The sequence below is a fragment of the Macaca thibetana genome, chromosome 20 (genome assembly GCF_024542745.1).
Source record: "Macaca thibetana thibetana isolate TM-01 chromosome 20, ASM2454274v1, whole genome shotgun sequence".
NCBI lineage: Eukaryota > Metazoa > Chordata > Mammalia > Primates > Cercopithecidae > Macaca > Macaca thibetana.
Genome location: NC_065597.1, coordinates 48,420,087 through 48,444,133, shown reverse-complemented (window position 1 = coordinate 48,444,133; position 24,047 = coordinate 48,420,087). Strand labels below are relative to the sequence as shown.

The following is a 24,047-nucleotide window of genomic DNA, read 5'->3' as shown; positions in this document are numbered from 1 at the left end:
AGACCTGTGCGGTTCTGAGACCCGGCGGGGCATGGGGTAGGCAAGTCGTTCAAGCTGGGTCTCCAGGAACCGGGGCGGTTTCACTGCCGGCGGAGGCCCTGAGCCCACTCTGGCTGCCTACGCTGTGACCTCGCCTGATCTGCGTGTGCTCGTCTGCAGCATTTGGCCGCCGCCTAGGGACAGCGCCCCAGGGAGGCAACCGCGTCGCCGGCCTCGCAGCCCCCTCGCGGCCGGACTACAACTTCCAGCGGCCCCCGCGTGGTCCATCCGGCTCCTTCGGGCGCGCCTCAACGCTGGGCCTGCCGGGAAGTGTAGTTCCGAGGGTTCCCCAGCGTGGGACCTTCTGGGAAACCCTGCCGCGAGGCGTCAGAAGCTGTCGGACTGTGCGCGCCTCCGAACCTTGGAGGCTTGGCTCAGGGTGGAGGTTTTTTTTAAAGCATGGGGACCAGGGAGGACTGCGGTGCTCGGGACTGGGCTGCGGCCTCCTCGCGACCCCGAGTGCCCTGTGAAATCAGCTCAGGCCGCATACCTCCAGCCTGCACTTTCCCTCTGGTCTTGCTGCTTCCCTCCAGGGCCCGGCCTCCAAGTGAAGGGGGGCGGAGGGCGGTCACCTGCCAGAAGGTCGGGGGCGCCAAGGTGTGTCCCGGGACTCCAGGCTCCGTCCAGGCTCCATGCCCCGCCCCCCAGCTTATCCCTAGCTGGGGCTCCCCCCCGTGGGAACGGGGACCAGCTGGCCGGAAGCGCCAAACTGCGTCCCTGTCCGAGCCCCGGGGATCAATCAAGCCGAGGAGTTAATTATGTAATGAGGGGGCAGGGGGTCGAGGCTAATGAAGCCGCCCGGGGTGGGGAGGGAGGGAAGGAGGGGACCGTACCCAGGTATCCGGCCCCTGCTCGGACCCCTTCGAGGCCCCAGGGGTCTCCACCCCAGCCCAAATCCAGGGCCCCAAAGAGGGGAGGGGCTGTGATCCTGGGTCTGGAAGGGGCTGAGCTGTGAGCTATAAAGGGGGCATCTCGCAGCACCGGGGGCTCTAGGCAGCGAGACCTGAGGCCAGACGGAACTACAACATGTACCATCCACGAGAATTGTACCCGTCCCTGGGGGCCGGCTACCGCCTGGGGCCCGCCCAACCTGGGGCCGACTCCAGCTTCCCACCCGGCCTAGCAGAGGGCTACCGCTACCCCGGTGAGCGTTGGGACCAGCTCCTGGGTAGGAGAATAGGGAGGCTGGGGCCCTTGGCTGGCTCCTCATTTTTCCCCGGCTTCCAGACCTGGACACCCCCAAACTGGATTGCTTCCTCTCCGGGATGGAGGCTGCTCCCCGCACCCTGGCCGCACACCCACCTCTGCCCCTTCTGCCCACTGCCATGGGCACTGAGCCGGCCCCATCAGCTCCAGAGGCCCTCCATTCCCTCCCTGGGGTCAGCCTGAGCCTGGAGAACCGGGAGCTATGGAAGGAGTTCAGCTCTGTGGGAACAGAAATGATCATCACCAAAGCTGGGAGGTGAGGGGCTGGTCAGGGTCCGTGTTTCTGGTGGGGGTCTCCTGGGAAAAGCAGAGTCCCTGAGGAGGGGCTAGGTCTGGGAGGTTCCCTAGGGTCTAGAGTTCTGCCTAGGCTTAGAATCTGACTATGGCCTGGGACAGGGGTTACTCTGTGGCTGGAATCAGGAGTCATTCTGTGACAAGGGCTAAGGGCTAGTCTGTGGAGTCTGTGGCTGAGTTTAGGGACCAATCTATGGCAAGGGTCATGGGTCAGTCTGGGGCAGGGTCAGGAAGTCCTGCTGGGTTATAGGTTAGTGTGTGGCCTAGACCAGTGTCCAGACAAGGACAGGGGGTCAAGGGCCAGCCCAGTGACCAGCATCAGGGAAATCTGACCAGGACTGGGGATCAGTATGCAGCTTGAATAGGACTCAGTATATCTAGGTCCAGGGTCACCCTAGAGGCAGGGACATGGTCAGTATGTGGCCTGTGACGAGGTCTTTAGGGCAGGAGCTCAAGCCCTAGCGTGGAAAGTCCTCAGCCCTACTGCAGGCAGGGTATATTTTTTCTAAAGCAAATTCATCTAAAAGCTGCAGATTCTGGTGCTGGACATCAGGGGAGGAGAGGAGGGTGGGGACAGGAAGCTCCTAGCAAGAAAGTTAGTCACCCCTGCTTCTGCAAATACGCTTTGAGGGGTAGGATGGCTACCTATGGCTCTGTTCCTAACCTGCTGTGTGACAGATCGCTTAACCTGTCTGTCCTGTTTCCCCAAATGTAAAATGAGACAAGAAAACCTTCCAGATCTAAGATTCTGCCCTCTGGGTTCTTTTTTTTATTTTTATTTTTTGAGATGGAGTCTCGCTCTGTTGCCCAGGCTGGAGTGCAGTGGCGCTATCTCGTCAGCTCACCACAACCTCTGCTTCCTGGATTCAAGCGATTCTCCTGCCTCAGCCTCCCGAGTAGCTGGGACTACAGGCACACACCACCACACCTGGCTAATTTTTTTATTTTTAGTAGAGACAGTGTTTCACCATATGAGCCAGGCTGGGTCTCAAATTTCTGACCTCATGATCTCGCCTCAGCTTCCTAAAGTGCTGGGATTACAGGCGTGAACCACTGCACCTGGCCCTTTTTCCTTTTTCAGAGACAGGGTCTTGCCCTGTTGCCCAGGCTGGAGTGCAGTGGTGCAATTGTGGCTCACTGTAGTCTTGACCTCCCAGGCTCAAGTGACCCTCCTACCTCAGCCTCTATAGTAACTGGGACTATCAGTGTGCACCACCATGCCTGGCTAACTTTTTAATTTTTTGTAGAGATGGGGTCTTTCTGTGTTGCCCAAGCTGGTCTTGAATTCCTGGACTCAAGAGATCCTCCCACCTTGGCCTCCCGAAGTATTGGGATTAGAGGTGTGAGCCACAGCCTCCGGCCTGCCCTCTGGCTTCTAATTCCACCTCCCTTGATGTTTCTCTGACAGCTCTGGGGAGCCTGCTGCTATGTCCCGTTACTGGTGCTGGGCCCACCCCTGGCCAGTGGGTAGCACCAGGCCTCTCCTGTCCCCTCCCTTGCACAGGCGCATGTTCCCTGCCTGCCGAGTGTCAGTCACTGGCCTGGACCCCGAGGCCCGTTACTTGTTTCTTCTGGACGTGGTTCCGGTGGACGGGGCTCGCTATCGCTGGCAGGGCCGGCGGTGGGAGCCCAGCGGCAAGGCAGAGCCCCGCCTACCCGACCGTGTCTACATTCACCCCGACTCTCCAGCCACTGGTGCACATTGGATGAGGCAGCCTGTGTCTTTCCATCGTGTCAAGCTCACCAACAGCACGCTGGACCCCCACGGCCACGTGAGGCCCAGGCTGGGACTCTAGGATAGGGTTGGGGGGTGCTAGAAGGGAGGCCAAGGCTGGGGCACAGGGCAGGGAATCACTCCCATTTCCTCCCTCCCAGCTGATCCTGCACTCCATGCACAAGTACCAACCCCGCATACACCTAGTTCGGGCAGCTCAGCTCTGCAGCCAGCACTGGGGGGGCATGGCTTCCTTTCGCTTTCCGGAGACCACATTCATCTCCGTGACGGCCTACCAGAACCCACGGGTGAGTGCCCCTGCTTGAGGGGGTGGTGGCGCCCTGCCCAGACCACAGTTGCTTTGACCCTGGATGTGTGTCCCCAGATCACACAACTGAAGATTGCAGCCAATCCCTTTGCCAAAGGCTTCCGGGAGAACGGCAGAAACTGTAAGAGGTGGGAGTTGTTCATTCATTCGTTCATGCATTCAACAAATGTTTATTAATCACTCACTGTGTGCCAGGCACCGTGCTGGACATCAGGAATACAGTGGTAAGTAAAAACATTCATTCACTGACTCAGCAAATACTTATATAGTACCTGCTATGTGCCAGGGACAGTTCCAGGCACTGGAGATAAATCAAACAAAGTAAACCAAAGCCCCAGCCCTGATGGAACTGATTTCTAGTGGGGACAGCAGACAAGCAGACAAGAGAAATAAATAAAATGCCATCTGTTAGGAAGCCATTCTAAAGAGAAGAGAGACCAGGTGCGGTGGCTTGCTTCTGTAATCCCAGCACTCTGGGAGGCTGAGGCGGGCAGATCACCTGAGGTCAGAAGTTTGAGACCAGCCTGCCAACACAGTGAAACCCTGTTTCTACTAAAAATACAAAAATTAGCCAGGCATGGTGGCACGCGCCTGTAATCCCAACTACTCGGGAGGCTGAGGCAGGAGAATCTCTTGAACCCAGGAGGTGGAGGTTGCAGTGAGTCGAGATCGTGCCATTGCATTCCAGCCTAGGCAACAAGAGTAAAACTTCGTATCAAAAAAGAAACAAAGAAAGAAAACTCTGTCACAAAAAAAAAAAAAAAAAAAAAAAAAAAAAAAAAAGGAAAAAAGGAGAAGAGAAATAAACAGGAAAGGATAGGAAGGACTGGGGTGAGCTATTAGATAAGAGGCCTGAAAAGGCCTCGGCAGGAAGAAGACACTTGAGAAAGAGCTGAAGGAAGTATGGGAGGGAGCCAGGTGGGCATCTGGCAAAGCACACTAGGGAGTGGGAACAGCACGTGCAAAGGCCCTGAGGTGGGGCTGTGCCTGTGGCGTGGCTGCAGTGGAGTGAGTAGGAGTCAGGCAGGGGAGGGGAAGCCAGGTTATCTTGGACAGTAAAGGTTCCATAAGGCCGTGGGAACTGTTCCAAGTGTAGCCCCTCAGAGCTGGCCCCTGCCCTCAAGGAGCTTCCAGTTTGTCAGAAGAGACAGACATGAACCAAGGAGTCACTCCATCAAATGCAAAAGCATTTGCATTTAACTGTCTCATAACTGTGACAGATGTTATGAGGGAGGGGTGTGTGCTCTCGGAGATCAGGGAGGACTTCCTTGAGGAACTTGCGCTAGCACTAAGGCAAGGATAGGTTTGGTGGCTCATGCCTGTAGTCACAGCGCTTTAGGAGGCTGAGATGGAAAGATCACTTGAGCCCAGGAGTCGGAGGATGCAGTGAGCTGTGACCATGTCACTGCACTCCAGACTGCACTCCAGCCTGGGCAACATAGCAAGACTGCATCTCAAATTTTAAAAATGAAAAGAAAAAGGGGCCGGGCGAGGTGGCTCAAGCCTGTAATCCCAGCACTTTGGGAGGCCGAGACGGGCGGATCACGAGGTCAGGAGATCGAGACCATCCTGGCTAACACAGTGAAACCCCGTCTCTACTAAAAATACAAAAAATTAGCCGGGCGCGGTTGTGGGCGCCTGTAGTCCCAGCTACTCGGGAGGCTGAGGCAGGAGAATGGCGTGAACCCGGGAGGCGGAGCTTGCAGTGAGCTGAGATCCGGCCACTGCACTCCAGCCTGGGTGACAGAGCGAGACTCCGTCTCAAAAAAAAAAAAAAAAAAAAGAAAAAGGATGGGTTCAGCAGGTGAAGAGGGGACAGAAGAGGATTCCAGAGAGAGGCTCAGAGTGGAGATGGGGCAGAAGGATGAGCTAGGTGAGACCGTGCCCTGGCCTTGCCTCTGGGAAGGAGTTTCCATTGATACTAAACACAATAGTAAAGCATGGACAAGCTTGAGCAGGGACAAAATTCCAGCTCTGCCACTTTCTAGTTATTTAATTTTCTGGCCTTCAGTTTCATCTGTAAAATGGGTATAATGATGGCCCCTACCCGACAGGGTCCCTGGGAGGGTGAAATGCCTGGCACTGGGTAAGTACTGTTATTACCATCACCATGGCCATCACTGTCATCATCATCATCACCACCACTGTTTCCCAGGGAGCGAGATGCCCGTGTGAAGAGGAAACTGCGGGGCCCAGAGCCAGCAGCCACAGAGGCCTATGGGAGCGGAGGTGAGTATAGTCCCGATGGCGATGGGGCCAGGCCTGAGACACGGATCCTCCCTAGCCCAACCTCTCCCTTCCCTCTCCCCGGACGCACCAGGTGGTCCCTGCGACTCCACTCTGGGTGGAGACATTCATGAATCAGACCCAGAACAGGCCTCAGCCCCCGGGGAAGTCACCACTGCCCTGGCACCTCCGTGTGGTGGCCCCAGTGCCGAGGCCTACCTCATGCACCCTGCGGCTTTCCACGGGGCCCCCAGTCACCTTCCCACCAGGTGAGTGGGACAGGGGACCAGGCGGGGCTGCGGGACCCTCGGCACTGCTCTGACATCCTTCTCTCCCATGTCAGGAGCCCCAGCTTCCCGGAGGCTCCAGACTCTGGGCGCTCAGGCCCCTACTCGGCTGCATTTCTGGAGCTGCCACCCGGGCCAGGGGGCTCCGGGTACCCAGCGGCTCCACCGGCGGCACCCTTTGCCCCGCACTTTCTCCAAGGGGGCCCCTTCCCTTTACCATACCCCGGGCCTGGGGGCTATCTGGATGTGGGCTCCAAACCCATGTACTGAGCCATTGCTGGGCCCCTCTGCCTCCATCACAAACCTCCTGCTCCCTTCCCCCAGCCCTGGAGCCCCCTCACCTCCACCAGCCCCATCCCCCACGCCAAATGGCTGCCTTGGGCCTGCCCACCCCCCCCACAACTTCACACCTTGATTTCACTCCCACCCCGCTCTGGCTTCAAAGCCCAACCAAGGCTGCTGGGAGTCCAGCTGGGGCCGGCTTCCCCTTCCCGGCTCTCACCTCCGTGTGAATGGAAGGGGCTCTGCCTGGCCAAATGGGGCTACAGACCAGTATCCCCACCTACCGGGTCCCCCTGTGAGCCCTTGGGGGGGGCTCAATCCCCACCCCCACACCACTAGTGCAGGCCACACCAGTCTGTTGTTCTGGGACCAGAGTATTTTTGTTAATAAAACTCAAAAGCCATCCATGCTCAGGAAACATTGAAGCTCCTGTGTTTGGCCCTGGGCGGGGCTGGGTGAGCAAAGGCTTTGCTGGGAGACCCAGACCCAGATCTAAACCTGTGTTTCCAGCTGCCTGACCTAGCACGAAATCTACCAGCTCTCTAGGCCCATCTCTTCAGGAAAGTGGAGAAATCAGAATCTCGTGATGCTGTTAATAAGGCTGCCGTGAGAACAGAGCCCTCTCCCTAGCACTGGGGAAGCCAGCGGGCAGCGGCCCCTGGAGGCCCTGGGCAAGCTGACTGGCCTGAGCCTGGCCATCCTGGCAGGTCGGGGCCCTGAAGCAGTCAAGGCCCTGAGGTCCACCCCAGGTCCCAGGCCAGCAACCCTATGCATTCCCAACCAAGTCTGGCAAAAACCCAAAGACCATTTTTCTTCTTTTATTAGAATTTTTTCTTTTTTTTTCTCAAAATTTTTATCTAAAAACAAACAGAAAAAAGAAGGAAAAAAAGAAAAAAAAATTATTGGAAACTTCATGGTTCAAGTGGGGAGAGAGGAGAGGAGGAACATGGAGCTGGGTCTCCAGGCCTCTCCAGAGAAGTCCTCACCCTCGAAGCACCCTCTTGGGGAAGAGCAGAGCCGGGACAGCTCCCCCCACAACGCCCAGCCTCCGTCTGAGGAAGAAGGCAGAGTCACAGTGGTCCGAGGGCCAGAAGGGCTGTAGGGGCAGGGGCCGGGGGGGTCACAGGAAGTAGTCAGCCACGGGCTTCTTGGAGGGGATGCCCCGTGTCTCTTGGGGAGCGGCCTCAAAGATGATGAAATCTTTCTGGAGATGCTCGTCCAGCTCCAAGATGGCTGCCACATTTCCACAGCTGGAAGGCGGGGCAGCAGGGTCAGAAGCAGCTCGGCTCAGATGCCCGCCCCTCCCAGCCCGGCCCAGCTGGCTCACCGGTAGCAGTAGTTGGGTGCCGACCACACAGTGAGCACGGTCTCATTGAAGTGCCACTTGTAACCTTCCATCACCAGTTGGTGGGCACGGCAGATCATGTCAATGTCGTTGGCTGCATTGAACTGGGCCACCACGTCACTGCCAAATAGGTAGCCAGCCCCTCGGGGGCTCACGCCCCAGCCTGTGGTGTCTGATGGGGCAAGGGAGGGATGCAGAGGGATATCCTCAGGCTTCTCCGGCTGCCAGCACTGCCCCTTGAGGGTGAGCAGCCTGGCCCCTCCCCAAGTCCACCAGAGGCCCATGGGACCAGAGCGTGGGGCCTGAATATGGTCTGTGGGATGGTGGGGACCAGGACAGCAAATGTAGGGGCAGATGAGCTCCAGAGGAGAAAGAATGCCCAATGGCTGGGACCGCCTCATAATGACAGTGATCATATAATCCCTGGCCCAACAGCACACAGGAGTGAAAGGGGTGCTCCCAAAGACAGAAGGGCACCCAGTGCTGTCACAGAGCGGTCGGGAGTGGCTGTGGAGCAGTGGCTGCATGTGTGCGTGTGTCTGTGTGTGTGTGGCTGTGGAGCAGAGGCCTCACGTGCGTGTGGCTATGATGGAGCAGACAGAGAGTGTGTGTGCGCGCGTGTGTGCCTGTGTGTATGTGTGACAACAAGAACTCTGGCTGGTCCTCAGAAGACCTGACTTTAAATCTCAGCTCTGCTCTACACTAGTGGAGAACCCACAAAATGAGGGGTCTCAGGGGGCTATCATTCTGGGGTTCTGACCTCTGAAGAAGCTGCTGTCATGTTCCAAGATCCCTTCACTTCAGGGAGCAATGACTTAGTTGTCCACTACAGCCCTCTGAGCCATGCCCCAAGCCACTGTGCGTTCAAAGCATCTGTCATGCAGGCCTCCCTGCTCAACCTCCAGGGTTCCAGCCATTTGGTAGGTGGAGGACAGATGCCAGTGAAGGCCAGCCCTGCTCCCTCTCTTTCCCAACCCCTCCTGGCTGTCCCTGTCTGCCCCTGCCCACATGCCCTCACCTTCTGGGTCAGACCAGAGGAGGTCACACATGGGCCCATCATGAGGCACCTCTTGCTTTCGGTCAATTGTCCGAATCTGATCCAGGGTCTGGATGGAGGGGGAGAGACCCCCGTGCACACAGAAGATCTACAGGGGACAGCAAGGAAAGAGGGCGGGGCTGAGGCCTGGAGCCCCCCTCCTCTCCCTGTCCCATGGAGCCCTGAGCTGGCCTACCTTGCCATCGATGATGGCTGACAGGCTGAGGTAGTCGAAGATCTCGGTGCAGTAGCGCCACACAGTCACCGAGCCGTACTTGCGCAGGCACTCATCGTAGAATCCGTAGACCTGCGTGATCTGGCGACTCTCATGGTTGCCCCGGATGAGCGTGATGCGGTCAGGATAGCGAACCTGGGGGTGGCCACCAAGCCGGGGCTGGCTCCTAGACGGTCTCTCCACACATCCCTCTCTGACCTCCTCATGCCATCCTCACAACCACTGCCCAGCACACTCCTGGAACCTCTCGCCTGATCGTGTGGCATCAGCCACCTCCCAGGCCTGCAGGACCCCTCCAGAGAATGTAAACCTGACCCATCCCCATCAACTATGAACCTAATGGCTCTTTCACCTGCCAGACACAGACCGGGTCCCTAAGCAAGGCACCCAGGCCCTTTGTCATCTGGCCCCACACTGCCTCTCCCACCAGTGGCATCAATGACCTGCCACATTCGCAACAGTGAGCCTCTGCCCCTCCCAGAATGCTGCCCCACTGGCCTCACCACCACCACCCCTGAGTCTCTGACCACCCCCAAAAGCAGGATCGGTCCATCATCAGTGACACAGCTCCAAGGTGGGGCTGCCCACAGTAGGAGATGAGGGTAGAATGGACTAAGACAGGCCCGACCCGAGGTGGCCCAGGTTGGGGGTGCAGAAGCCGGGGACTACCACCTTAAGTGCCAGCAGCAGGAGGAACGTTTCGACACTGTAGAAGCCACGGTCCACAAAGTCCCCCATGAAGAGGTAGTTGGTCTCAGGGACATCGCCACCCACCTGTGGGGAAGTAGAAAGTTTTGCCCTGTCCTAAACAGTCCCCTACCCCCTACCTGTTTCTGTCCAGCAGAGGCCCTTCTTCCACAACTGCCCATCTAACTCGGGGCCTCTTGCCCCCACTCCACACCCTCAAATTAAGGCTCTCACCCTCGATTAAAGGGGTCTTCTAGTCATCCCCGTTACATTTCGCAGTATTGGCCACACACTTACTCTGAACAGCTCTTTGAGGTCATAGAATTGTCCATGGATGTCACCGCACACCTGGGGAGCAGGAAGGGGGGATTGGAACTCGAGCAGTGGGAGTTGCCAGGGACGACCCTCCAAACACCCACTGCTTTAGGGAGCTTTATCACTCTTGGCTACACCTCTGCTTCCTAGGGCCAAAATTCTCCTCTCCCACACCAAGTCAGTCTGCTCCAGAAACACACCCGCTGTCCCATGCTGAGTACCAACTATTCTGTAGGCAAGAGCTAGAACTAAGTCCTTCCAGGTAGATGTCCCGGCCCCCTCCTCTCTCCACTCCCCTCAAAGTACCCAGAATCAAGTTACTAACACAGAGCCCTGGAGACATGTGAGCAGAATCACTCACCAAATAGGAGTCCTTCTGCCCTGGCCAAGAATCTCCACTAACAAATCCAAAGTCCCTTCCCACACTCCTCTTTCTTTCCTTTTTCTTTTCTTCTCTTCTTTTCTTTTTCTTTCTTTCCTTTTTTTCTTCCTTCCTTCCTTCCTTCCTCTCTGTCTCTCTCTCTTTCTCTCGAGACACAGTCTCCCTCTGTCACCCAGGCTGGAGGGAAGTGGCCCGATCTTGGCTCACTGCAATCTCCACCTCCCAGGTTCAAGCGATTCTTCTGCCTCAGCCTCCCAAGGAGCTGGGATTACAGGCACCTGCCACCACAGGTGGCTAATTTTTGTATTTTTAGTAGAGACGGGGTTTCACCATGTTGGCCAGGCTGGTCTTGAACTCCTGACATCAAGTGATGTGCCCATCTTGCCCTCCCAAAGTGCTGGGATTACAGGTGTGAGCCACCGTGCACAGCAACCCCCACTTCTTGTAACAGTGCTCCCTTGAAGATGAGGGAAAGGACAGACAAAAGAGGCTTAGGGGTGGGCTTATAGAGCCCCCAAGATGAAGAGGAAAGTCCATGTGCCTAAAAGACCAGGCCCGGCTCTGCAGGGACAGCAGGTACTCACTGTGACTGGCGAGTCCACTCTCTGCACGTTGCTCTCCTCTACCAAGATCTCTCTGGAGACAGGAGAAGACCAGGGTCACCACAGCCAGGCCAGCCCAGCCCAATTCCTGACCTTTTTTGGCAGGGAGGGGAGGATATGAGGTGGTTCTTGAACCTCCAGGGGGCAGGAGTGAAGCGTACAGTCTCCCCAGAACAGGCTGGCCACAGCCCTCCAGCATGCAACACCCTTCCGTGGCTCCCTGCTGCCAAAAGGACAAAGTCCAAGCTCTTATTCCAGCGTTCCAGGCCTTCTGAGCAGGCTGGGACTTTTCCAGCCCTGACTCCCCCTTAAGCTCCCTCTTCCGCATCCAGGACTCACTCCTGGGAGGCGGGTCTCCCCAGCCTCTCCACAGCAGAGCTTAAGTAACTCTTGGCCAATCACAGAGCCCTTCTCCCAGGCTATCCAGATACAAGGGTAGGTGCCCAGGACAGGCCCACCAGTGGATGCACCTTCAAAGTGATGCGCTCTTGGCCAGGCGCGGTGGCTCACACCTGTAATCCCAGCACTTTGGGCGGCCGAGGCGCGCAGATCACGAGGTCAGGAGTTCGAGACCAGCCTGACCAACATGGTGAAACCCCATCTCTACTAAAAATACAAAAATTAGCCAGGCGTGGTGGTGCATGCTTGTAATCCCAGCTACTCAGGAGACTGGGGCAGAAGAATTGCTTGAACCTGGTAGGCGGGGGTTGCAGTGAGCCGAGATCGGGCCACTGCACTCCAGCCTGGGTGACAGAGCAAGGCTGTCTCCAAAAAAAAAAAAAAAAAAAAGTGAGATGCTCTTGCCACGTGTTCAATATTTCTTTACGACTACGAGGACTTAAATATTTTCTATTTCTCCTTGCGGTGCAGTCTACTTCTACTTGAGTGAGCAGGAGATGAAATCACTTTGCCAGGTAAGACACCCAAATTTTTTTTTTTTTTTTTTTTGACAGAGTCTGGCTCCATTGCCCAGTCTAGAGTGCTGTGGCGCCATCTTTGCTCACTGCAACCTCTGCCTCCTGAGTTCAAGCGATTCTCCTGCTTCAACCTCCCAAGTAGCTGGGATTACAGGCGTGTGCCACCAGGCCCAGCTGATTTTTGTGTTTTTAGTGGAGACGGGGTTGCACTATGTTGTCCACGCTGGTCTCGAACTCCTGACCTCAGGTGATCCACCCACCTCTGCCTCCCAAAGTGCTGCGACTACAGGCGTGAGCCACTGCACCCAGCCTATAGACACCCAATTTAAGCAATACTATATTTCCAAATTTTGCCTGGTAACAGCAGCAGTGAACATTTGAGCTCATACTGTGTGCCAGGAATGTTATTAAGAGCTTGACAGGTAGGTACTATGATTCCCAGTACTCAGATGAAGACACTGAAGCATGGGAGGAGGCTGGCTTGGTGCCAGTAACACAGGTGGGATGTGATCCAGGGAAGCCTGGCTCTCGGGTCTGATTCTTTATCAAGATATTCTGATGTGGGAGCCCAACTCGCCTGGCCCCCCTCTTTCTGCCAATCTCTTCCCTTAGAATGAGTTTCCTGAGCTCAGTGGACAGGAGGATTCACTTAGGCCCCTTGCTCTGTATAGCAGAGGCAGCAGGAAGGAGGTCTCCCTGGCTTTCTGGGAAAAGGAGGCGGCACTGGCAGTGGTCCGAGAGGCCACACCAGCACCTGTACTGTCCCACTTGCACTGCTTCTTGTGCTGAACATCCTTCCCCATCAACTGCTCACAGTGACTTTTCCAACAGACTGGTGAGGTTCTCTTCAGGCTCATATAACAGTAAAGAAACCGAAGCTAGGTTGGGCACGGTGGCTCACGCCTGTAATCCCAGCACTTTGGGAAGCCAAGGTGGGTGGATCATGAGGTCAAGAGATTGAGACCGTCCTGGCCAACATGGTGAAACCCCGTCTCTACTAAAAATACAAAAATTAGCTGGGCATGGTGGTGTGTGCCTGTAAACCCAGCTACTCAGGAGGCTGATGTAGGAGAATCACTTGAACCTGGGAGGCGGAGGTTGCAGTGAGCCAAGATCGCACCATCGCACTCTAGCCTGGGCGACAAGAGCGAAACTCCGTCTCAAAAAAAAAAAAAAAAAAAAAAAAGGCAAGAAAAAAAGAAACTGAAGCGGCAGGGTCAAGGTTACCAAGCTGGAGAGTGGCTAAATTGGAACCCAGAAGCCCAATTTCCTAAGAATTTATGCCAGCCCCTTCCACAGACCCTGAGTGAAAACCTGAAACCCAGGGAGGTCACATGCAGGGCCCGTGCTCTCGGAAAAGCACCCCTCAGTGCCGGCACGACCCCATTATGGTCTGGGAATCAGGCCCAGATTCCAGCCCCAGTTCTGTCACTTGCAGTACTTCACCAGCCCTATCATGACCTGCCTGCAGTAACAGCTACCAGCGCAGCAGGCCCTGTGCCCAGATACCCGGACTCTCAACTGCACGTCATTATCATTTCAAAAAATCAGAAAGTGACTTGACAAGGGTCATATTGTTTCTAGGTGACAAGGCAAAGATTCATACTGAAGACCACCTGATTCAAAAGCTCAGCTCTTCTGTGCTAGTATTTCTAGGAGCAGCAATTTCAGCTCAGACACTGCAGACCTCTGTGTTTCCACGGGTTTCACCTGCATCTCTGTGCCCTCTGGGCAAGCTGGTGCTCTTGACACTACCAGCCTCAGCCTGGGTCTCTGTTGGGTCCCCAGGAGGCCATAACCAGGTATCAGAGCTGGCCCCGCTTCAGACTGAGCCTTGGCCTAGTACCTCCTAGTTTCACTCAGTTTCAACTGGGCAGAACCCTCCACCCCTCAGTCTTCCATGGCTCCCTGCTGCCTCACACCACACATCAAAACCTAAATGCCTCTGCCTGGTTCTCAGTGACCACGGAGCACAGTCAAAGACCTGGATGCAAAACTAACTTCCCCTCCGACTAGCTGCGTGAGTTGGACAAGACATTATCTACTCAGAGGCTCAGTTTCCTCTGCTATGAAATGGGGCTAAATACTCAGCCCGCTCTGCCTATTCCTTAGGCTGTTGCAAGGAGCCATGGAGACTGAATACATAACTTCCTGCTATTCTGCAAACTCCAGCATGCTATCCAAGCTTTGCCTACCATCACCACCACGCTGATTCAGGGCCTGTGACGGAGATAAGACTTCAGGGTTAAAGAACAGAGCCACGCAATAACAGGTATAAGTTCCTAAAAATGCCAATCAGGACTGAGGGAGAGGGAGAAACTAAAAACACCGTGGGGCTAGTCTGGTCAGGGACATTTTCTTGAGCTGGCAAAAGAGAAAAGCCACAGACGGGTGGTGAAAAAGAGGCCGACCCTGCTCAACATCCCCTCACAGGCCCTGTCTGGCTGCAGGGAGTCTATGTGAGGCAGGGCCAAGCAAAGAGCCTGAGGGCCACAGATTCAGGACCCAGCTCTGCCACGTCCTCAGTGGGTGACCTCAGTCAAGTCACCAGACCTCTACGAGTCATGGCTTCCTGTGTGATAAAATGGAACAAATGATTCCAACCTCACAGGATTGCTGGGGGGAAGAGATGGACAAAAGTTTTTTTTACCAGTACAGGGCCAGGCCAACAGTGGCCCTATAAAGGCCAATGTTTATTGTTCAATAAACATAGGGTAATTCTGCGGGTTCTTCTGCCACAATTCTCCAGCCTGGTAGAAGCCACAATCACACAGTGCCCCAGAGGAGGCAGGTAATAATTAAACCCCTGACTGTTCCCCAAACATCTCAGGGCCTCCACTGTTACATTCGCTCTGCTTGGAATGCCCTTCCCTCACTGGCCCTGCCTCCATCAGCTAGCCAAATTATCTTCATCCTTCAAGGCCTACCTCCACTCAAAAGCCTTCCCTGATGGCTTTAACCCATCTCATTATTGCCCTCTTCCAAGAGAAATAGAATACCTGGTGATTATCAAGCACGTATGCTGTACCAAGACACTGTGCTAACCTCATCTCAAGCACCAACTCACTGAACCTTCACAACCATCTTATTAAGTACTATTAACTCCGCTTTACAAATAAAGGCACCTTAAGATCACTAACACAGCTAGAAAGCGGCAGAGTTCAGATTCAAACCTAGAGCCATCTCACACTGCAAAACCCAGAGCCTTAACCACTGCTTCATCCTACTTCCCACAGAACTCTGAACTGGCCTCCCTCCCTATCATGCTTAATTTTACCCTAGCTTACTTGCTACGATTTCTCAGGCTCCCACCCTGAACGTGAGTAATCCAACTCCACACCTTTTTGCATTATGGCCTGAAAAAGGACGGGACACTAAGAGCTGGCTTCCGATCCTCATTCCCTACTTGTGGGTAACTTTTAACATGAAAGTTCTCACCTGTAAAATGAGTACAATACCACCAACCTTTAAGGGTTGTTGTAATTAAAGGACTTTTATAAATCACAGGGTCTTTAACTTTCCTGTCTTAAATCTTTGATTTTTGGCTCTTTTACCACCTCCTTATTCGAGGACTGTCCCACAGTTCGGCCCCCCTCCAACAAGCTTCCGACCCCCGACAGATGGACTTGTTTCCTTGAGTTTCCTAAGTACTTTACGTAACATTCTTACTCTACTGGAAACACATCGTCTAATACTTTAAGTGTCTTTATCCGCTCTGTCTTCCCCGAGCAGGCTAGCTTTTCCTCGAGGGCAGCGGTTCCATCCTGCTCCTCTCTGGGAAAGCTTCCAGGGCGAGGCAAGCCCAAAGTTCTCAGTTGGGTTTGCCCCAGGACAGAACCCGTGGGCGGCGGCTTGGCCTCCCTTCCCCAGGGCCAATGGGCTCACCTGGCTTTAGCGCACAGGGCCTTGACTTCGCTCTCCTTGATGAGCTCGCAGCGACGCAGCTGCTCGATCTGCCGGTCCAGGTCGCTGATCTCCGCCATGGCCCACCCCCGGCGCGGGTCAGAGTCGGGGCCGCCGCCCCCTCCGCACCGCACAGGGGTCTCCTGGGAAAGGCCAAGACGAGCCCGCGGATCAGAGTGTCCGTGCGGGGCGCGGGGCGGACAACTCGATTCTAGAGCCGGCCCGGCTCCCCCACCCCCGCCTCCCCTCACATCGGCCTCAGGACCCCCCAGCGTCCCACGGCCCGGCCGCAACCCCGCTAACTCCCGTCGAACCCCGCGGTCCCGCGCTAAGGACGGTGACTTAGAGGAGTCTGGCAATATTACCGCCGCTGCGACTCCGGTTCCGGCTCTCCGGCTCCCTGCCTCCCTCTTTCACTCCGCTTTGGGCCGCAGCCACCGCCGCCGCCGCTTCTACTTCCGGCCCCGCCGCGGAAGCAAAGGGAGGCCAGTTCCGCCGCGCGCCGGATGTGGCGTCATACACGCTCCTCTCCCTCCTTCGCAGCGACCCCTGCACCACTTCCCCAACCGCAGATGGGGAAGAAGCTGGAGGATCCCGGTGGCAGCCAGGGGCAGTTTTGTGGGCTCTGTTGCTGGGCGATGTGGAGGCTGTTAGAAACCCTAGAACAGTCACCTCCCCTTTCATTTTATACAAATGTTTTAACAGCTTTCTTTCTTTCTTTTTGAGGCGGAGTTTTGCTCTTGCCCAGGCGGGAGTGCAATGGCACGATCTCGGCTCACCGCAACCTCCGCCTCCCGGGTTCAAGCAATCCTCCTGCCTCAACCTCCTTAGTAGCTGGGGTTACAGGCATGCGCCACCACGCCGGGCTAATTCTGTATTTTTAACAGAGACGTGGTTTCTCCATGTTGGTCAGACTGGTCTCGAACTGCGTACCTCAGGTGATCCGCCCCCGCCCCCCCTTCGCCTCCCAAAGTGCTGGGATTACAGCCGTTAGGCACCGCGCCCGGCCACAACTTTCTTTTTCTTTTTTTTTTTTTTTTTGAGACAGAGTCTCCTCTGTCGCCCAGGCTGGAGTGCAGTGGCCGGATCTCAGCTCACTGCAAGCTCCGCCTTCCGGGTTCACGCCATTCTCCGGCCTCAGCCTCCCGAGTAGCTGGGACTACAGGCGCCCACCACCTCGCCCGGCTAGTTTTTTGCATTTTTTTAGTAGAGACGGGGTTTCACCGTGTTAGCCAGGATGGTCTCGATCTCCTGACCTCGTGATCCACCCGTCTCGGCCTCCCAAAGTGGTGGGATTACAGGCTTGAGCCACCGCGCCCGGCAACTTTCTTTTTCCTAAATTAGAGACAGGGTCTCTCTCTGTCGCTCAGGCTGGAGTCCGTGGGGCTATCATAACTCATTGTCACTTCGAACCCCTGGGCTCAAACCATCCTCCTGCCTCGGGCCTCCCAAAGTGCTGGGATTACAGGTGTGAGCCACCGCACCCGGCCATCCTCCATTTCAGCTAGGGAAACAAGCAGAGCTGGGGCTAGGCTTTGTAACTTTATTGCACTTTTTAAAAAATGTTACATATTTTTGTTATTTTGTTAGCCTTCCCCACCACAATCCTTGGAGGATCCAACTTTGTCTTTTTAAGTATTGCAGCCCCGGTGGTTAGAATAAGGCCTGGCACCGTAGGCATACATAAATACTTGTTAATACTTTTTCAATGGATGAGGGAATCCCGGTTCAGATCTCTTCCTTTGCCGTCAGAGAAATATTTGCCATGGACAACTTCAGAAGTTACCATATTGGAATCCACTTTTCCCACGCCAAGCCTGTGCCTCAGTCAGCATGACTTCTCTGATTCCAAAATGGTCCCCTTGACATTTCTTAGTTGCTTTTTTTCTTCCTCTTCTTTTTCTTTTTTGAGACAGAGTCTCGCTCTCTTGCTCTGTCGCCCAGGCTGGAGTGCAGTGGCGCGATCTCGGCTCACTGCAAGCTCCGCCTCCCGGGTTCATGCCATTCTCCTGCCTCAGCCTCCTGAGTAGCTGGGACTGCAGGCGCCCACCACCACGCCCGGCTAATTTTTTTTGTATTTTTTAGTAGAGACAGGGTTTCTTTTTTCACTCTCGCTCTGTCGCCCAGGCTGGAGTGCAGTGGCGCGATCTCGGCTCACTGCAAGCTCCGCCTCCCGGGTTCACGCCATTCTCCTGCCTCAGCCTCCTGAGTAGCTGGGACTACAGGCGCCCACAACCGCGCCCGGCTAATTTTTTGTATTTTTAGTAGAGACGGGGTTTCACCGTGGTCTCGATCTCCTGACCTTGTGATCCGCCCGCCTCGGCCTCCCAAAGCGCTGGGATTACAGGCGTGAGCCACCGCGCCCGGCGAGACAGGGTTTCACCGTGTTAGCCAGGATGGTCTCGATCTCCTGACCTTGTGATCCGCCCGCCTCGGCCTCCCAAAGTGCTGGGATTAGCGGCGTGAGCCACCGCACCTGGCCAATTTTATTTTTTGTATTTTTAGTAGAGACGGGGTTTCATCATGTTAGCTAGGATGGTCTCAATTTCCTGACCTCGTGATCCACCCGACTCGGTCTCCTGAAGTGCTGGGATTACAGGCGTGAGCCTCCTCTCCCGGCCTCCTCTTTTTTTTTTTTTTGAGGCGAAGGCTTGGTTTCTTGCCCAGACTGGAGTGCAGTGGTGCAATCTTGGCTCACTGCAACCTCCACCTTCCAGGTTCAAGCGATTATTCTCCTGCCTCAGCCTCCCAAGTACTGGGCGCCACCACGCCTGGCTAATTTTTGTATTTTCATTTGTTTATTTTTTTAAGACAGATCTTTGCTCTTGTCGCCCAGGCTGGAGTGCAATGGAGCAATTTTGGCTCACCGCAACCTCTGCCTCCGGGGTTCAAGCAACTCTCCTGCCTCAGCGTCCTGAGTAGCTGGGATTACAAGCATCCGCCACCACACCCAGCTAATTTTTGCATTTTTAATAGAGACGGGCTTTCACCATGTTGGTCAGGCTGATCTCAAACTCCTGACCTCAGGTGATCCACCTGCCTCAGCCTCCGAAAGTGCTGGGATTACATGCTTGAGCCACCGTGCCCGGCTTCTTAGTTGCTTACTATTGAGTGAAAGTTTATGCCTTTTTTAAGAGGAGGAAACTGGCTCAGAGAGGTTAAATAACTCGTTCATTGCTTGTATAACTGTGGATGGGGGATTTTACACTGAAATTTGAATCCGGGGCCAGGTGTGGTGGCTCAAGCACGTAATCTCAGCACTTTGGGAGGCCGAGGTGAATCACTTGAGCCCAGTAGTTCAAGACCAGGCTGGGCAACAGAGTGAGACCCTGTCTGTAAACACAAAGAATAAGAAATTTGAACCCGGCTGGGTGTGGTGGCTCAAGCCTGTAATCCCAGCACTTTGGGAGGCCAAGGCAGGTGGATCACCTGAGGTCAGGAGTTCGAGATCAGCCTGACCAACATGGTGAAACCCCGTCTCTACTATTAAAAAAAAAAAAAAAAAAAAAAAAGCTGGGCTTGGTGGTGCGCTTGTAGTCCCAGCTACCTGGGAGGCTGAGGCAGGTGAATTGCTTGAACCCGGGAGGCGGAAGTTGCAGTGAGCTGAAATTGTGACACTGCACTCCAGCCTGGCCCTCTCAAAAAAATAAAAGAAATTTGAACTTAGAAAGTTGTGTCCTCAGGTCTAGTTTTTTTTCTATCAATTACTCTTTTGGGAACTCAGATTATCATAAAATTAAGAGGTCCAGGACGGGCGTGGTGGCTCACGCCTGTAATCCTAGCACTTTGGGAGGCCAAGGTGGGCAGATTACCTGAGGTCAGCAGTTCAAGACCAGCCTGGCCAACATGGTGAAACCCCCATCTCTACCAAAAAAAAGAAGAAAAATACAAAAAAATTACCCAGGTGCAGTGGCACACGCCTGTAATCCCAGCTACTCTGGAGAGGCTGAGGCAGGACAATCGCTTGAACCTGGGAGGCAGAGGTTGCAGTGAGCCCAGATCACACCACTGCCCTCCAACCTGGGCTACAGAGCGAGACTTTGTCTCAAAAAATATAAAGTCCAAAACTCCCAAACTGGTATACGATGTTCTCTGCTTCTCTAGTCTTTTTTTTTTTTTTTTTTTGAGACGGAGTCTCACTCTGTCGCCCAGGCTGGAGTGCCGTGGTGCAATCTCAGCTCACCGCAACCTGCACCTCCTGGGTTCAAGCGATTCTTCTACTTCAGTCTCCCGAGTAGCTGGGACTACGGGCGTGCACCACCACACCCAGCTAATTTTTATATTATTAGTGGAGACGGGGGTTTCACCGTATTGGCCAGGCTGGTCTTGAACTCCTGACCTCGCGATCCACCCGCCTTGGCCTCCCAAAGTGCTAGGATTGCAGGTGTGAGCCACCGCACCCAGCTGAAACTATTGATCTTTAAACAATCTCTCCAGCCTCTGAGCCTCTGCACGTTCCCTTTTGGAATGTCCCCTTTGCCGTCTTCTACTGACCTTCAATTTTTATTTGCTTCACTTCAGTGTGTTTCCCAGAGTTGAATGAGGCTAGGCAGACAAATAAATCCAAAGTTTGGGGGAATAATAGTGATTGGTTTTGTTTTAGATGTAGGCAATAGAAACAAAATATGCAGAAAAGGGAAGGACCAGGTTTAATTTTAATTTTTATTTTTTGAGACGGAGTCTGGCTCTGTTGCCTAGGCTGGAGTGCAGTGGCACAATCCCAGCTCACCATTACCTCCGCCTCCTGGGTTCAAGCAATTCTCCTGCCTCAGCCTCCCGAGTAGTTGGAACTACAGGTGCACACCACTAGGCCTGGATAATTTTTGTATTTTTAGTAGAGACGAGGTTTCACTATGTTGGCCAGGCTGTTCTCAAACTCCTGACCTCGTGATCCACCCACCTTGGTCTCCCAAAATGGTGAGATTATAGGCATGAACCACTGCGCCCAGCCTAGGATCAAGTTTTTATGCTCCTAGAAGGTTCTAGGTAAGTCCGTTCTACCTCAATCACTGCAGATATTCTCTAGGTCCAGAGGGCTGATGTAGTTACTGTATACCCCAGCCTGGGTCACTGGGGAAGGGCCCAAAGTAAGGGCACAGCACGCTCATTCTAGCTTCGTGGAAAGCAGCAGCTGCAAAGGCTCAGTTCTTGACCTGGAGCCTGAGCTCTATAGCTGAACTTCTGTATCTGCATTATCAAGGGGGTGCTGGAAACAATTCAAGGTTTTTATGGGATTCCATTGCCCAAAGGAGACTAAGAAGCCCTCTCTAATTCCATCTCCTGTTAAAATGGGAAAACAGGCCGTGCGCGGTGGCTCAAGCCTATCATCCCAGCAAATTGGGAAGGCCGAGGCTGGCGGATTACCTGAGGTCAGGAGTTCAAGACCAGCCTGACCAACATGGCGAAACCTCGTCTCTACTAAAAACACAAAAATTAGCTGGGCATGGTGGCGTGCGCCTGTAATCCCAGCTACTATGTAGGCCGAGGCAGGAGAATCACTTGAACCCGGGAGGGGGAGGTTGCAGTGAGCATCGACCGTGTCATTGCACTCCAGCCTGGGCGACAAGAGCGAAACTCTGTCTCAAAAAGAAAAAAGATGGCCGGGTGCAGTGGCTCACACCTGTAATCCCAGCATTTTGGGAGGCCGAGGTGGGCGGATCACAAGGTCAGGAGATCGAGACCATCCTGGCTAACAAGGTGAAACCCCGTCTCTACTGAAACTACAAAAAAATTAGCCGGGTGTGGTGGCGGGCGCCTATAGTCCCAGCACTTTGGGAGGCTGAGGTGGAGAACCATGTGATGTCAGGAGTTAGAGACTAGTCTGGCCAACATGGTGAAACCCCGCCTCTACTAAAAAATACAAAGATTAGCCAGGTACAGTGGCATGTGCCTGTAATCCCAGCTACTCAGGAGGCTGAGGCAGGACAACTGCTTGAGCCTGGGAGGCAGACGTTGCAGTGAGCCAAGATCGTGCCACTGCATTCCAGTCTGGGTGACAGAGTGAGACTGTCTCAAAACAAAAACAAAAACAAAAAAAACACCAAGAGATATGCATGAGCATCCTTTCCACCAAGAAACAGTTCAATCTTGGGCAAAAGAGCCTTAGGTGTAAGTTGAAAATAACAGCATCTACTCATATAGAACACCCATTATGTTGCCTAGCTCATGTCACTCAGGAAAAGTGAGCTAATTAGTGGGTTTCTGTCACAGGGGTCTTCTGCCCCCCTTGAGTTCTGGGCCTAAAAGTGAGGCTGAGGCTGCAGCCTCCTAAGACATGAGCGGTTACAACCATACTCCCCAGCTGTGAGCCCTATCTGATGCTGTTAGGTGAAGGGGCAGAGCCTGTAGTGGCTGGAAGAAAATGTCACAAGCTCTCAGCCTCTCTCAAAGCCCTGGCCAAGTATAAAACAGAGCAGGAAAGTCCTTTCCCCTTTCACCCCTTTACTGCCCCGAAAGGAAGAACAGAGAACAGGGGCTCTTTCTTCTTCTGGGCTCTGTTGCCTCCCCAGGCCCTCCCCTGCATTAGACAAAAGACACGGATGGCCGACTCCCCCTTAAATAGCTGTTTATTTGGCAGTGTGCTGGAAAGGGTGATGGACTTAGCATTCACAGACGACACCATACACCACTGTCACAAGGGAGGCAAGAGCGCGGGCAAGCCAGTCTGGAGCCCCGAGGAGGAGGCCCCCTCTTCAAGAGTGGGAGGGGGCGGGGCCTGGAGCGTTGGGGGCAGCCTGGGAACACCTCCGCTTAATAGGCGTGGTTAGAGACGAAGAGGGACTCGCTAGCAGCAGCTCCGGCATGACCGCTCGGGGTGTACTTTCCTTGACAGGCAAGGCTGTTGGCCTAAGCGGGGAGAGGGGTGGAGTGAGAAGGGTTCTTCTAAGTCCCTTCCACCCAGGGACCCTGCCCACCTCCTGCCTATCCTTACCAGGGCTCGCTTGACGTACTCCTCCTGTGCAGCCTTCAGGTTCTCCTTCTTCCCACCCCAGGCCTTCAGGGCAGACGCCTGCAGGGCTCGGCCATAAGAGAAGGTCAGGGCCCAGGGCTTCAGCAGGGGGCACTTGTTAATGGCATTGAGGTTGATGGATGCCTCCTCCTCACTCTGGCCTCCAGACAGGAAGGTGATCCCTGTAGAGCAGGGGCGAGAGGCTGTGGTCAGAGACACAGGAAGGTGCAGGAGCTGGTGGAAGCTGCCATGGAAATCCGCCCAAATGGGCATAGGGTTGTGGGTAGAGCTCATCTACTGCCTAGAGGTCAAGATGACAGTGTGGGCCTCACCAGTGACAGCCGGGGGGACTGTGCGGCGCAGCGCTGTGACGGTCGCCATGGCAATCTCCTCGTGAGAAAACTTCTGGGTGCAAGCGTGGCCTGGGGTGACCATATTGGGCTTCAGCAAGGTGCCTTCCAGGTAGATGTGGTGGTCGCTCAGAGCCTTGTAGACAGCAGCCAGCACCTGGAGCAGAGCAGGGGCATGGTGGGGTAGTGGGGTGGAGGGGAGGATAGGGGTTAGCCCCAGGGTCCCCGCCCAGTCACCTTGCACTGGTCAGGCAGGCAGTCACTTACCTTCTCGGTCACATACTGGCAGCGCTTCAAGTCATGGTCCCCATCAGGGAGGATCTCAGGCTCCACGATGGGCACAATGCCATTCTGCAGGGTGAGGGACAGGGTCACTGAGGCCTCCTAACCTGGAGTCCCACCTACCGCTCTCCGTAGCCACTGGTTAAGACCATATCTTGATGATGCCAGGGACTCAGGCTTCAAAGCCCTCAGCAGATGACAGGAGACAGGCGCCTCCTCAGATCCACCCACAATCCCTCCTTAGCCCCTCTGCCTCGAACAGCCCTTGAGTGCTCTCCACCGGCCAAAGCTGATGCTTGCTTTGGGGGAGATAGGCATCATGGCGGGTGACTGGCAAGTTAACGACACTGGAACCAAATGAGGTGGGAGGTGGCCTATTGGGGACCTGCAGGCCCACCTGCTGGCAGATGCTGGCATAACGGGCCAGGACATTGGCATTTTCCATGATGGCGAGGGCTGAGGGGGTGTGTTCCCCAATTTTCAGCACACAACGCCACTTGGCAAAGTCAGCTCCATCCTTCTTGTACTGGGCACAGCGCTCAGACAGCCCATCCAACCCTAAAAGAAGACGGAGGGGTCAGAGCACAGTGGGGAGGGGCATGTGGTTTCCACTCCTCTCAGCACCCAAACCTACTCTGGTTGGGTTCGTAGGGCAGAGAATCAAACAG

The 24,047-nt window shown here is 54.7% G+C and overlaps 3 protein-coding genes across 15 annotated transcripts in view; 1 reads left to right on the top strand and 2 right to left on the bottom strand.

Moving 5' to 3' along the window:
- Nucleotides 1–307: 307 nt before the first annotated feature.
- Nucleotides 308–6,794, top strand: TBX6 (T-box transcription factor 6). The gene is made up of 8 exons (XM_050774021.1): nt 308–1,183; nt 1,267–1,501; nt 3,044–3,311; nt 3,415–3,561; nt 3,639–3,709; nt 5,737–5,810; nt 5,866–6,076; nt 6,151–6,794. Exons 1-8 carry the CDS (start codon nt 1,066–1,068, stop codon nt 6,362–6,364), a joined length of 1,338 nt encoding a protein of 445 aa, XP_050629978.1. The 5' UTR covers nt 308–1,065; the 3' UTR covers nt 6,365–6,794.
- A 385-nt stretch (nt 6,795–7,179) lies between these two features.
- The window catches only part of PPP4C (protein phosphatase 4 catalytic subunit), a 64,018-nt gene continuing 47,150 nt past the window's right edge, over nt 7,180–24,047 (bottom strand). The window contains exons 2-10 of one of the 3 annotated variants that reach the window (XM_050773988.1): nt 16,164–16,247; nt 15,781–15,941; nt 10,961–11,012; nt 9,977–10,027; nt 9,665–9,766; nt 8,954–9,127; nt 8,740–8,866; nt 7,704–7,893; nt 7,180–7,626 (exon numbers count right to left, since the gene is read on the bottom strand). In XM_050773988.1, the coding sequence (XP_050629945.1) occupies nt 7,497–7,626; nt 7,704–7,893; nt 8,740–8,866; nt 8,954–9,127; nt 9,665–9,766; nt 9,977–10,027; nt 10,961–11,012; nt 15,781–15,878 (924 nt within the window). In that variant the 5' untranslated portion in view covers nt 15,879–15,941; nt 16,164–16,247 and the 3' untranslated portion in view covers nt 7,180–7,496. Of the gene's footprint in view, nt 7,627–7,703; nt 7,894–8,739; nt 8,867–8,953; nt 9,128–9,664; nt 9,767–9,976; nt 10,028–10,960; nt 11,072–15,780; nt 15,942–16,163; nt 16,260–24,047 lie in introns of those variants that run through there. The other 2 variants (XM_050773987.1, XM_050773989.1) reach the window with 2 other exon arrangements.
- Nucleotides 22,347–24,047, bottom strand: part of ALDOA (aldolase, fructose-bisphosphate A) — a 76,586-nt gene continuing 74,885 nt past the window's right edge. For all 11 annotated transcript variants that reach the window (XM_050773963.1, XM_050773970.1, XM_050773971.1 and 8 more), the window contains 5 exons: nt 23,777–23,937; nt 23,365–23,448; nt 23,080–23,254; nt 22,730–22,929; nt 22,347–22,644 (listed from right to left, as the gene is read on the bottom strand). In XM_050773963.1, the coding sequence (XP_050629920.1) occupies nt 22,549–22,644; nt 22,730–22,929; nt 23,080–23,254; nt 23,365–23,448; nt 23,777–23,937 (716 nt within the window). In that variant the 3' untranslated portion in view covers nt 22,347–22,548. The remainder of the gene's footprint in view (nt 22,645–22,729; nt 22,930–23,079; nt 23,255–23,364; nt 23,449–23,776; nt 23,938–24,047) is intronic.